At 47.5% G+C, this 13120-nt stretch overlaps 1 protein-coding gene across 3 annotated transcripts in view; it reads left to right on the top strand.

Annotated features, from left to right (window-relative positions):
• The first annotated feature begins 488 nt into the window (after positions 1 to 488).
• Positions 489 to 13120, top strand: part of LOC115095720 (putative neutral ceramidase C) — a 149808-nt gene continuing 137176 nt past the window's right edge. Inside the window, exons 1-2 of one of the 3 annotated variants that reach the window (XM_029609793.1) lie at positions 489 to 623; positions 10006 to 10152. In XM_029609793.1, the coding sequence (XP_029465653.1) occupies positions 10020 to 10152 (133 nt within the window). In that variant the 5' untranslated portion in view covers positions 489 to 623; positions 10006 to 10019. Of the gene's footprint in view, positions 624 to 1506; positions 1797 to 10005; positions 10153 to 13120 lie in introns of those variants that run through there. The other 2 variants (XM_029609792.1, XM_029609791.1) reach the window with 2 other exon arrangements.

Below are 13120 nucleotides of genomic sequence, written 5' to 3'. Positions count from 1 at the left end.
TGGAAAGGAATTTGCGAGTCTGCAGTAATACAGCCCATCACATAATACATCCATTGTTCTAATCTAGGTTACAGCAGTGAAAGCTTATCAGAGAATATGAACAGCGAAGCCAAAAAAATGAAAATGTGCAATGTGCTGACAGTTTCTCAATGTCCTAATTACAGCTGTATTGCAGACTGTAAGTAAACCCGTTATGAAGCAGGGAATTCTGGTACATGAAGTCCTTTGTCAGGTTGAAGCGTTCAGACCCCTTCACCTCCTACCTTCCTCCCCCCCTTTTCCCCCATTCCATCCCCTTTCCCTTCTCCCCCCTCCTTTTTTTCCCTCCCTTTCTCTTTTTTTTGCTTTTTTCTCTTCCCTCTTTTTTTACCCCACCCTTTTCTTCCCCCTTTTCACTACCCATCCCTCTCCCTCCCCCCTATCCTAGCCTTTCTTCCTTATTTTGTTCATTACATGGAATCTCTGCTCTCTCATTGATTGGTCCAATGTAGCCATGTGACTTTTTTGGCGCGTTTGTCTTTGGCTTCTTACTCTCGGTTCCACTACCGATTCAAGAGTTTTGCGTTGTTGTTTACAGCAAAAGGTTTTCTTTTAATGTTCAAGTGCCTTTCATCGGCATACAAGTGAGCTTTCTGAGTCTGTTTCACGTCCTTTTCGACCTCCCTTTCTATTTGTTGTCCTCCCTTTTAATCTTTTTATTTGTTGTCCTCGCATATGTTTGAAAGAACAGGACATTTTTTCGTCTCCTACTCACTTTGTGGGTCGGTACCTTTTGTATTTCAGTCACTCTTTGTACTTTAGGGATGTGCTTTTAAATTTAAAAAAAAAAAAGTTTCTCCTCTCTTGGTTATTTACATTTTCCTTCCCCACTTGTTCCCAGTACTCCAGTGGACAGCAGCAGAAAGCACATTCTAACGAGAAAAGGTTGACAGTGGTGTTTGTTTTCCTTCTCTCACCGCATGCTTACAGTTCCCCTCCCCTTCCCACGCCTTGTTACTTACTTCGCACAGCATCAGTTCCTGGTGAAGCTCTCGCAGTTTGTCTTCTTTCCTCAAACCCTCCCGTGCTTCTCAGTATTATTTCAAATTTACATTATTCATTAGTTTCTTTCTATTAACTTTTTTTTATTTCTAGACATGTTCTGATTTTACACCCTGCTTGATTGTCGATAAGTGCATGGGCTCTGCTGCCCGACTGCTTTCAACACTGCAATGCTTCGCGAATCTTAATTCACGGACTGCATGTAAGCTTGATTCTTGCACTTTGAGACGGTGCTCTCTGTTTCCCTTTTTCCCCACCTTTCCCCTTCCTAAACATTTCTTCCCTCTGTGCTTTAAGGATGCGCTTTAAAACTTTTTTTTTCCCCATCTTTGAACATGCGCCGGTTATTTACAGTTCCCAGTACCTCCCGAGTGCAGTAGGTGCCTGTTCTACTTCTATTTCCCACGGGTTCATTTCACAGGATGCTTGCATTCCCCTCCCGTTCCTTGTTCACGTCACCTTCCTGTCGCTTTCTCTTGCACGTTGGCAGTTCCTTCTGAAGCTTTCGCCTGTTTAAGCACTTTCTTCTTTTTCCATAAACTCGTTTGTCGGAAACGCTTCGCCAGCGCTCCTCGGTAATATTTACATTATCTTTTTCTTTTTATGCTTTATTATTTTTTTCCCCCATATTTAGACACCTCCTGATTTGATACACTGCTCGATCGCCGATATTTGTCCGGGCTTCGCTTGCCCTTGTGTTTATATACTGCAGTGCTTCCTGAATTATATATGGAGTTTCAATTCGCTGACTGAACGTAAGCTTGATTTTTGTTTTTGTGTGCAAGTGTTCTGTTTTCCTTCCACCCCATTGCTCGCATCTTCTCCCCCCATTTCTTTTCAAAAGAAGACTTCTAGCACTGCCTAAAATGCTTAGACACAATACAAGGAAGGTTTCCTGCTCTTCGTTGCCACCCTACTGGTCTTTTCAATTTAAATTACATTTCTTAATTTGTAATCCGTTGTATTCTTTTCATTGTTTCCTTCTCTTCCTTCCTTCCCTATTCCTTTCTTCTCCCCCTCCCCCCTTCCATAAAAACTTCTACCTTTGTTTAAATTGTTTAGATTCAATATAAGGAAAGTTTCCTTTTCCTAGTTGCCATCCTGCTGATTTATTAACCTACAATCTGTTATAATCTATTTATTTACTTATTCCCTCCCCCCCTCTTCCATTACTTCTTCCCCTTCCCCCCTTTTCCTCATCCGCAAAAGCGAAATCTTTCTAATTTGTTCAGTCTAGCCTCTCTTCCCCCCACTCACCCCTTCCCTTTTTTCCCCTCTAGCAGTCCTTATTTGCTTAAACATGTTGTTATATTCTCTCTTCCTTACATATTTCTGGTTTTGAGTGTTCGCCTCCTTGTGCTTGGTATATACCTCTTGCTACTTATTATTTGATTGTTTAATAAGGTCTCCATGCTAGCCCACTGTTCCATACTCAAATCATTTTTTTTGTGTTCTAGACCAGTGGTTCTCAACCTTTTTTCTGTCGGGACACACCTGACAGATGGTTCTCACATGCGTGACACACTGACCCATGATCGTCACAGGGCTAGATGTAAATGTACAGTTTGCATCCACGGGAACCCCCCTGATCCACAATAATGGATGTAAAGCAGAATTATGACATTCCCCGTTCAACTCACTCAACAAAAAAGATATTCTGGTTCTGGTGTCATCTCAGTAACAGCAACTCAAACTCCTTCTACTTTTAGGCTTAATAGCCCTACTTATGAAAAGACAGCAGTTTACCACCAATGCATGTCCTCTTGAGAAAACGCAACAAATAAGACTGATAAAACACTTACATGCTAGTAAAATATCTCTGTAACAGACACAGAACCGACCTAACATACTCCCAGGATCTGTAGTAATGCACATAAACTAATCCACACACAGTTACACCTGTATTATGGAATACACTCAAACAGGAGCAACCCTATCTATGAAAAGGCAACACTACAAATATTAAATCAGGCCCTAAAAACCAATACACCTCTTATTAGGAAAACAGAACTAGCAAGCAGCTATAGATCCCCACACAGAAATAATTGTAAAACTATACTAATAAGCAGAATAAATGTTTCACAACAACTATGAACAGAATAACATCCAACAATTAAAAACTCATAAAAACTATTAAAAATTCTCCAAACACCAATAAAATATTTCAAAAAAAGCAGACACATCACATAATATTAAATAATTAAAATAGCAGTCAATCAAGAAAAATAAACTTAAAAAGCCACCTTTACTTACCCCCTCCAGCAGCTTTCCTACTCCTCTTCCATGCAGGCTGTAGCACACACCAGAAGCAGCAGTAGTGGCTAAGCTCTATACTCATGGTCCTCTTCCTTAGGGCCCATGTCTCTCACACACACACCATACCAGTCATGCCCCCATGACCAGTTTCTGTCTCTCACACACCAATCATCTCCCAGTCTTTGACAAACACACCAGTCACCTTCCTGAACAGTTTCTCTCATGCCATACACACACACACAGGCTTCCCACTCCCGTGTTCCACTTACATATATGGGCTTCTCACTCTCACTCTCATAATCACTTTCTCTTTCTCACATACACTCACCAGTCTCTCACTCCCATGCTTGTTCTCTCCACATGCACAGGCTTCTCATTCCCATAATCACTTTCTTTCTCTCCCACATACACACACACCAGTCACCTGATCTCTCTCATGCATACACACACATGCTTCCCACTCCCATGTTCTCTCTCACATAATCAGGCTTCTCACTCCCATGCTTTCTTTCACATACACCCCCACAACACCAGGTTTCTTACTCCCATGCTTTCTCACATACCCAGATTTCTCACTTCCATGCTTTTTCTCTCTCTCTCTCTCTCACACACACACATCCCTGACTGTCTCACATTCTCACATACACATCAGTCATCTCCTTGAGCAGTCACTTTCATTGTCTCTCACATATACACATACATCAGCTCTCTGACCAGTTTCTCTAAATCACACACATACTCTCGATCAAATACATTCTCTCACTTACACACAGGCTCTCAATCACACACATTCTCTCACTTACACACAGGCTGGCTGGCTGCTTCTCTCTCTTTCTGTCACTCACTTCCTCTCCCCCCCCCCCCCAGCACAAACGGTAGCTGCTCCTCCAGCCCCCGCAGGCCAAGAAGGAAGAATTCCATCGATCGCGGGAGGCTCATGCTGCTCTCTCCTTTCCCTTCCGCTTTCTCCCCCAGAGCAGTAAGATCAGCTGCCTCTCCTGCTGCCACCGGACTCCTGCTATCTTCGGGCGTCCGAACTTCCTGTGGGGGGGGGGGGTAGCGGAAGCGCAGCGCACAACGTCCGCTTCCCCCCCCAAGCAGGAAGATCGGCGGACCATACGGCCCGACGCCCGAAGATAGCAGGAGGCCGGTGGCAGCAGGAGAGGCAGCTGATCTTCCTGCTTTGGGGGAGAAAGCGGAAGCTGTGCGCGACGCTTCCGCTCCCCCACCCCAAGCAGGAAGATCGACGGACCATACGGCCCGACGCCCGAAGATAGCAGGAGAACGGGTGGCAGCAGGATAGGCAGCTGATCTTCCTGCATTGGGGGGAGGAAGCGGAAGCTGCACGCGGCGCTTCCGCTCCCCCCCCCCCCCCGAACAGGAAGACCGGTTGGCCATACGGCCGCAGCAGCGCTTCCCCATGTGTGCCGTGATGGCGCGCGAGGCGTGGTTCTCTTGCGGCACGGCCTTTCTTCTTCCCGCGCACCACTTCCTGTTCCGGGTCCGGCGCGGGAAGAAGAAAAGGGCAGCCGTGGATGCCACAGCTTTTTTTTTTTTTTTGCACCGCTGCCGTTCCCGCTGGGCTTGAACGTGCTGATAGCCCGGCGGCAACGGCAGCAGGGAAGAACGAGCAGCGGGAGGGACCGGGAGCCACGCGACACACCTGCCGGTGCTTGGCGACACACTAGCGTGTCGCGACGCACCGGTTGAGAACCGCTGTTCTAGACAATAAGGCACCATTGGTCCCCCTGACGCAGCTCGGGGACTTTTATAGGCCCAGCACCCAGGATTTCCTGTGGGCACGCCCTGATAACATCATCACGATTCTCCTATAAAAGGAATCACAGTCCTCTGAGATGATGCCTGAGCAATAGGGTTTGGTTTTGTATTTTCCTGTGAGTTGCTGTTCTTGTTCCTGCCTTTCACCTGTGCCCCAGCTTGATCCCTGCCTCTGCCTTGCATGCTGCCTGCCCCAGCCTGTTGCTTGCCTCTCGATTGAAACTAACTGTGCCTGCCCTTGGCCTGCCTCTTGACCTTTTACAAACTTTGCCTGACTTGACCCTGCCTGTCTGACTTCGCTTCTGCCTCCCAATTCTGTTTTGGTATTTTCGTCCTGACCATCAGCAGCTGTGAGTCCATCCTCTAACTCAGTGGTTCTCAGCCTTTTTTCTGTCGGGACACACCTGACAGATGGTTCTCACATGCGTGACACACTGAACACGTGATCAATATAGGGCTAAATGTAAAAGTACAGTTTGCATCCACAGGAACCCCCCTGACCGACAATAATGGATGTAAAGCAGAATTATGACATTCCCCGTACAACTCACCTTACAAAAAATATATTCTGGTTCTAGTGTCATCTCAGTAACAGCAACTGTTATGGTGTCTGGCAGTGATTGGCCACAGCCCTCCCTACCTTGGGTGTTCCCCCGATGCGGCGGCCTCCTCTCTGAGCTGGGCCGCGGGCGCAGGGCCGCATGGCTGCAGCGGCATCTCTCTCCCGGCCTGCGTCGGGGCCTCCCTTGACGCGTGTGCGGGAGGCCCCGCCTCTTAAAGGGGCCACGGCGGGAGATTCAGGCCGGCCCCGGATGATGACGTCTCTCCAGAGGGGTATTTAAACCCCGCATCTGCTTTCCTTCATTGCCTTTGCAACAGTCTCCTCTGTTGCTCCTGGGCTGTGCTTCCCTGTGCCTTGGTGCCGCGTTCCAGAGTTCCTGTGCCTCAGTGTTCCTTCGCCCTTCCGATCCTCGCCTCCGAAGTTTCCTGTCTTCGTCCTTGGATCTTCTCCTCGGCTTGTTCTCTTGGTCTGACCTCAGCCTGTCTCCTCGTCTTCGCTTGTCTGCTGACCGTCCTGACCTGTGGCCTGTACCTTCATTCCACCTCTTCGCTGCCTGCCCCGGATCTTCTGCCTGGACTTCACTTCTTCTCTTCACTGCCTGCCCCGGACCTTCTGCCTGGACTCCATGCCGCCTCTCGTGAAGGTCGGTTCCTATCTCGCTGGGTGAACGCTCCGAGTACCCGCTTCTTTGGGGCTCTTCCGCATTCATAGGCTATCAGCTCCACGGAGGGCCGTCCTGCCTGATTCCACGGAACCAGTCCTTGTGAGTCTTCCTCTTCGCCTACACCACCTCCCGGAGACGAGTCCCACTGAGGGGATCCCTCGGTGGTCTTCACCTCTCGCTCCGGCTCAAGGGTCCACATCTCCAACAGCAACACAAACTCCAACTACCAGGTTCAATAGCCCTACTTATGAAAAGACAGCAGTTTATCACTAATGCATGTCCTCTTGAGAAAATACAGCAAATAAGACTGATACAGTAAAATACCTCACCTCAGTCATATACACAGAACCGACCTAACATACTCCCAGGATTTGCAGTAATGCACATAAACTAATCCGCACACAGTTACACCTGTATTATGGAATGCACTCAAACAGTAACAGCCTTACCTATGAAAAGCCACACTACAAATATTAAATCAGGCCCTAAACACCAATACACCTCCTATTAGGAAAACAGAACTAGCCAAGCAGCTATAGATCCCCACACAGAAATAATTGTATAACTATACTAATAAGCAGAATAAATGTTTCACAACAACTATGAAGAGAATAATATCCAACAATTAAAAACTCATAAAAATTATTAAAATTTCTCCAAACACCAATAAAATATTTCAAAACAGCAGACACATCACATAATATTCAGTAATTAAAATGGCAGTCAATCAAGAAAAATAATCTTAAAAAGCCACCTTTACTAACCCCCTCCAGCAGCTCTCCTACTTCTTTTCCATGCAGGCCGTAGCACACACCAGAAGCAGTAGTGGCTAGAGATGTGTTTAGTTTTTGCATGTCGGCTCGGGCGACCTGTGGAAAACTTCGTTTTCCAACGGGTCGGGTTTTTTTTTGTTCGGCGATTTTCTTCAAAAACGAAAAACCCACCCCAACCCTTACAATTTAGTTTATTACAACCCCCCCACCCTCCGGCCCCCCCCCAAACTTGCCTAAAATCCGTGGTGGTCCAGCAGGGGTCCCGGAAGCGATCTCCCGCGCTCGGGCCGTCGGCTGCCAGGAAACAAAATGGCACCGGTGGCCTTTTGCCCTTACCATGTGACAGGGGCTACCGGTGCCATTGGTTGACCCCTGTCACATGGAAGGACAATGGATGGCCGGCGCCATTTTTGGCGCTCCCAGGACCCCTACTGGACCACCACGGATTTTAGGCAAGATTTGGGGAGGTCCGGAGGGTGGGGGGTTGTAAATTGTAAGGGTTGGGGTGAGTTTTTTTTTTTTAAATAAAGGTGCCCCTCCCCCTTGCGCTAACCCGAACAACGAATTTTCCTCGTAGTTTGGGGAAAATCTGTTTTGGGGTTCGGGTCCCCGAACCAGGACGAATTAGGCAATTTCGTTGAAATTTCGTTGAAATTGCCTAATTCGTGATAAACGAATGCACATCTCTAGTAGTGGATGAAGCTCTGTACTCATGGTTCTCTTCCTTAGTGCCCACAACCAGTCTCTCTGTCTCTTACATACCAGTTACACCCCCATGACCAGTTTTTGTCTTTCACACACCAATCATCTCCCGACCAGTTTTTCTCTTACATACACACCAGTCACCTTCCCGATCAGTCTCTCTCTCATACACACACACACACACACACCAGTCACCTTCCCGAACAGTCTCTCTCTCTCATGCGCACACACACATAGGCTTCCCATTCCCATGTTCTTTCTTACATATACAGGCTTCACACTTCTATGCTGTCTCACACACACCCATTTCTCACTCCTATGCTAGCTCTCTCCACATGCCCAGGTTTCTCATTCCCACAATCACTTTCTTTCTCACACACACACTCCAGTCATCTCCCTGACCAGTCACTTCCATTGTCTCTCCTATATACACACACATCACCTCTCTGACCAGTTTCTCTCAATCACACACATGCTCTCTCTCACACACTTTACATAGATCTCAATCAAATGCTCTCACTTACACACAGGCTCTCAATCACAGTTACACAATCACACTCTCAATCACACATCCATTCTCTTACTTACTGGCTGGCTATCTCTCTCTCTCTCATTTGCTGCCCCCCCCCCCCCCCCAGCACAAATGGTAGCTGCAGCAGCCTCCTCCTGCCGCAGGCCAAGAAAGAAGAATCCCATTGGCCACGGGAGGCTAATTCTGCTGTCTCCTGTGCTGATTTCTGGCTGCTTCTGATTTTGCTTTGGGCTTACGCTACTGCTCGGGGCCGCTGCTGCCGCCGCTGCTTTTTCATGCAGCATGGCTCTTTCTTCTTCCCGCGCTCCCCACTGCACATCACTTCCTGTTCCGGGCCAGGGTGGAGGCAGGTGCGGGAAGAAGAAAAGGCCCAGCCGCAGTTGTCAGCCTCCACTAACACTGCTGTCGTTCCCATCCGGGCTTGAACGTGCTGATAGCCCGGGCGGCAAGGGCAGCAGTGGAAGATAGCCTTCCTCTCTCTTGGTGAAGGAAGAGGGGGAAAAGAGCAGCAGGAGACCGGTAGCCCGCTACACACCTGCCGCTGCTTGGCGACACACTGGTTGAGAAGCGCTGCTCGAACTTATGTCACACTACTTCAATGTTGGAGGCAGGGCAGAAACAAAATGTTCATAAAACTTCTGAAACATAAAATACAATGTTTAAAAAAAAAAACATACCTCCGGCTTCAAGACAAACTGAGTTGTTTCCATAAAATACATTAATCCTATTTAGAACCCTGCAGTTATACACCAGAGAGTGCGTACATCAGGTCAATGTAGGACCAAGGTGACTGCCAATGCTACTTTGCTTTTAAGAATGCTTGCTGGAACAGATGTGTTTTTAACTGCTTCCGAAAGGACTGAGTGAAAATTAATGTCTGTAATTGCTTAGTGAGTGAGTTCCAAAAAATTGGCCTGGCTACAGAAAAGGCCTTTTCCCAGGATTTGACTAGGTGAGCAGAATGGAGGGAAGGGGCATCAAGAAGGCCTGCTTGAGAAGATCTTAATGCACCTAGTGGATTATAGATATGCAACACGGAATTAATCCAGGGAGATAACATCACTGCTGAGTAATTTGTGGATGGACATAGCTTTTATTAATACAGACAACATCTCCTTACTGCTCCCACCCTTCTCAATTTCAATAACAACTGCAGGATGCAAGTCCCTTTTGGGTTTTACCTTGCTTCCAGGTTTAAAGTTTGTGGCAGTAATCCTCATTTGATTTTACTTTTGGTTATTACTCTGGCCAGCAGAGTCCTCTCTGCTCTGGTTTTATCTAGGAATGAAATATGTGTCTGGTGACTCTCATTAGATTTCTGGGTTGTCAGTCCTTTGGGCTAGCCCTGTTGTTTCTTTGTTTTAGGTTCACATGGTCTTCTATGCTGGTTTTCACAAAAGGGTCATAAACATCTTTACAGGAATGCTAAACAACATTAATCTAGTAGGGTGTTTTATTTTATTACTTCAAGTCAAGCAGTATATGTATGTATGTATTTATTTATTTTACTTATGTTAAAATTCTTATAGCTTGCTTATAACAAATTAAAATACAATCGTGCTAAGCAGGTAACATGGCCGCATACAATCCAGAAAAATAAACGAAACAATACAAATGAAAACATGAACTACCATGGTGTAGAAATTGCCTCTTTGTATTGATGTCCTTTCTGTCTTCTCTCATTTCTTTGCTATAGATAAAAGTCTTGCAATGGGGAGGAAAGGAAAAAGTACCTTCACACGCCTAGAAGTGTTGCTCATTGTGCTGTTTGTGCTCATGGCAGTCGTCTCCATTTTATTCATAGCACTCACGTTGGTCAGAAATGGTGCACAGAGAAATTCCGGTAAGGCGTCACTTCCTGTCCTTTTGAGTCCATTGGTGAGCCTATGAACCCTAAAGGGAAGGGCACTGAAAGCAACCTTTTGCCCAGGGCACCATTTTGCCCTGCTTGGATATATGGGGAGTCATTTTCAAAGACTTACCCGGCTGAGCGTGTAAAATCGGCACATTTGCGCATTAGTACTCTCTCTGTATGGTAAGTGATTTTTCTGAAGGGCAGGAATACTTGAGTGGTCGCTGCCACGTGGAAAAGTGTCTGCGCTGCACAAAGAAGGCATTTATAGGGCGTTCTGGGGCGGGGTTGGAAGTACATGCAGATTTACATATTTATGTACAGACATCATCAAGCATTCGTGTAAGCTTTTATGGCTGCTAATCAAGTTGCGGATATTAAATTTGATTTCTCTTTTGTAGTTTTTGAGTCAGGGGTCTGGAGCAAGAGGTGGAGGGTATGGGTGAATTGGTGGAAGGTAAGGGTGAACTAGTTAAGGTCTGGTACTTGGAAGTACACGCACAAGTAAGTATTTTCATAAAGGAAGTACCTGCATATATCAGTCAACTTCATAAAATATCTACGTCCGCATATAAACTGAGGATTATTATATGCACATGCCACAATACATAATTCCCTGTACGTACCCGGATCAGATCAGACTGCTGGGTTATGCCTCCCTTCCAGCAGATGGAGACCGAGAAAATTTGAAGGGTATCCCTTCTTAGTACTGCGTGTTACCTGCGATCCTTCAGTATTTCTCTGTCTTCAGCAGATGAAGGTAGCAGAACCTGCTATCCTTATATATATATGTATATAAATAAAATATATATAATAGAGAATATTTTTATTATTTGTTTTTGGCCTTCTCTCGTTCAAACAGGATTAAAAAAAAAAATATATATATAAGGTAGGAGTACAGGTCCTCCCAGGGGGTCGGCAGGTCCTGTTGGGACCATCCCCCCTGGTTGCAGGCGGGGCTAGGGGTTCCCTCTACATACCGGATCAGTCCAGACTCCTGGGTTTTGCCTCCCTTCCAGCAGATAGAGACAGAGAAGTTTTGACGGAGGTGCCACCTACAGTCCATCAGTATTTCTCTGTCTCCAGCAGATGGTGGAGGTGCAAAACCTACAGTCTGTTCTTTGCCAGTTAGTTGGAAAAAAAAAAATTCAGAAGAAAGAAGAATTTATACGAATTCTACAAAGCCTCCCAGGGGGTTGGCAGGTCCCGAGGGGACTATCCCCCCTGGTATTTGAGGCAGTTGGAGCGGGGGGTTGAGGACCCCCTCGTCTGTTCCGTCCCCCTAGCATTTGGGGTGATACCAGGGAACCTGGCTCACTCACACTCGGAGGCAGAGTACCCAGGAAGACATCACACAGGTTTTAAAACAAAAAAAACCCAAACATTTTAACCTTTGTTTTCTTGTCATAGAGGCAGAGTGCCTCACTGACCGGGTTCTCGTTCCGTTATCGGACTATGCTGGGGGAGGGGATTCTCCACAGTCTGCGTTCCCTTATTTTGAGGTGCAACCGCCGTTTTTCTTCATGCCGCAGAGAGCGGCCTGCAAAGCGTGTGGAATCTCGTGCGCGTGTCTCCAGAGACGGCCTTTGCTCCACCTGCCTCCCCAGGGGGAGGGAATGTCTGGCGGTGCCGGCAACAATGCTTCAAAGCCACATCGTGAGCCGGGGAGGCTCGGGCAGCTGCGGCAGGACTCCCTAGATCCGTTCCCACTCAGCGCAGGAACGGAAGCCATTTTGCAGACTTTTCATGCGGCTGAACTAGCCGCGGTGGGGGAGGGGAATTTCCCCCTCCTTTATCGCCGCATTTCCAAACCCCTGAGGGGGGCAAAAAGGCAGAGAATCCCGTTGATGTGGCAGGGCAGAGCCCTGAGGGGGATTCTGACTCCTCCTCTTTGTCATTTTCATCAGACTTCATTATGCTTCTACATAAGGCGTTCAAAGCCCGCAAAGCTGCTAAGAGAGGGGCAGGAGCTGCCTCGCTGGTCTCTGGGGCTCATGGTCCAAAGCGGCCTAGGCTACCAGGAAAAGGGGATGATGTTCTGGTACCGCAGTCTCTCCGTTGTTCCACCCTGTTCCGTCCGGTGGGCAATTTTTCCTTGCCGGATTCTGACCCGGAGGACCTGGAGTTGGGGGACAAGCCCCCACTTGGGGCAGATCCCGACGGCACATGGACCAGGCCAAGCTGCAGGGCATGGAGGGTGATGACCCTAAGATGGTCCATCTCTTTAGAAGAGATGAGTTGGACCTGCTCATCCCTGCTGTTTTGGAAGAATTAGGTATTGAGGTACCTAAGGAAGATTCCCGGATAGGGAACATTGACCCTGTCATGGTGGGTTTACGTGGGCCGCCAAAATCTTTTCCCTTTCATTTGTCCATTACCGATTTGCTGTTCCGTGAATCGGACATTCCAGAATTGGGTCTGAAGATCAGCAAAGCAATGGATAAACTGTACCCCCTGCCTGAGGAGGCTCTGGATCTGTTGAGACTGCCCAAGGTTGACGCAGCAGTGTCTGCTGTAACCAAAAAGACCACCATCCTGGTGACAGGCACCACGGCACTTCGAGACCTTTAGGACCGTAAGCTTGAAGTGCAACTCAAGCGCATATTTGAGGTTTCTGTGCTGGGAGTCCGAGTGGCTATGTGCAGCAGCTTCTCTTTGCATATGGGGCTTCGTTGCGTCCAGGATCTGCAGAACATTGCATCTCCCCTTCTCAGGAAGAGACCATTCAGGCAGGGCACTTAGAAGCCGGGTGGCATACAATGCAGATGCTTTGAATGACCCGCTCCGTACCTCGGCCTGGTCCATGGTGGCGGCCGTCACGGCCCGCCGTCTGCTGTGGTTGAGGAATTGGTCGGCCGACGTCTCATCCAAAGCTCAGTTAGCATCTTTGCCGTTTAAAGGCAAATTGCTGTTCAGAAAGGAACTGAAAGATATGATCCAATCCTTGGGAGAGAACAAG

The sequence above is a fragment of the Rhinatrema bivittatum genome, chromosome 7 (assembly GCF_901001135.1).
Source record: "Rhinatrema bivittatum chromosome 7, aRhiBiv1.1, whole genome shotgun sequence".
NCBI classification, from domain to species: Eukaryota; Metazoa; Chordata; class Amphibia; order Gymnophiona; family Rhinatrematidae; genus Rhinatrema; species Rhinatrema bivittatum.
The sequence above is the reverse complement of the archived record's forward strand: the minus strand, read 5'-3'. Positions and strand labels throughout refer to the sequence as shown.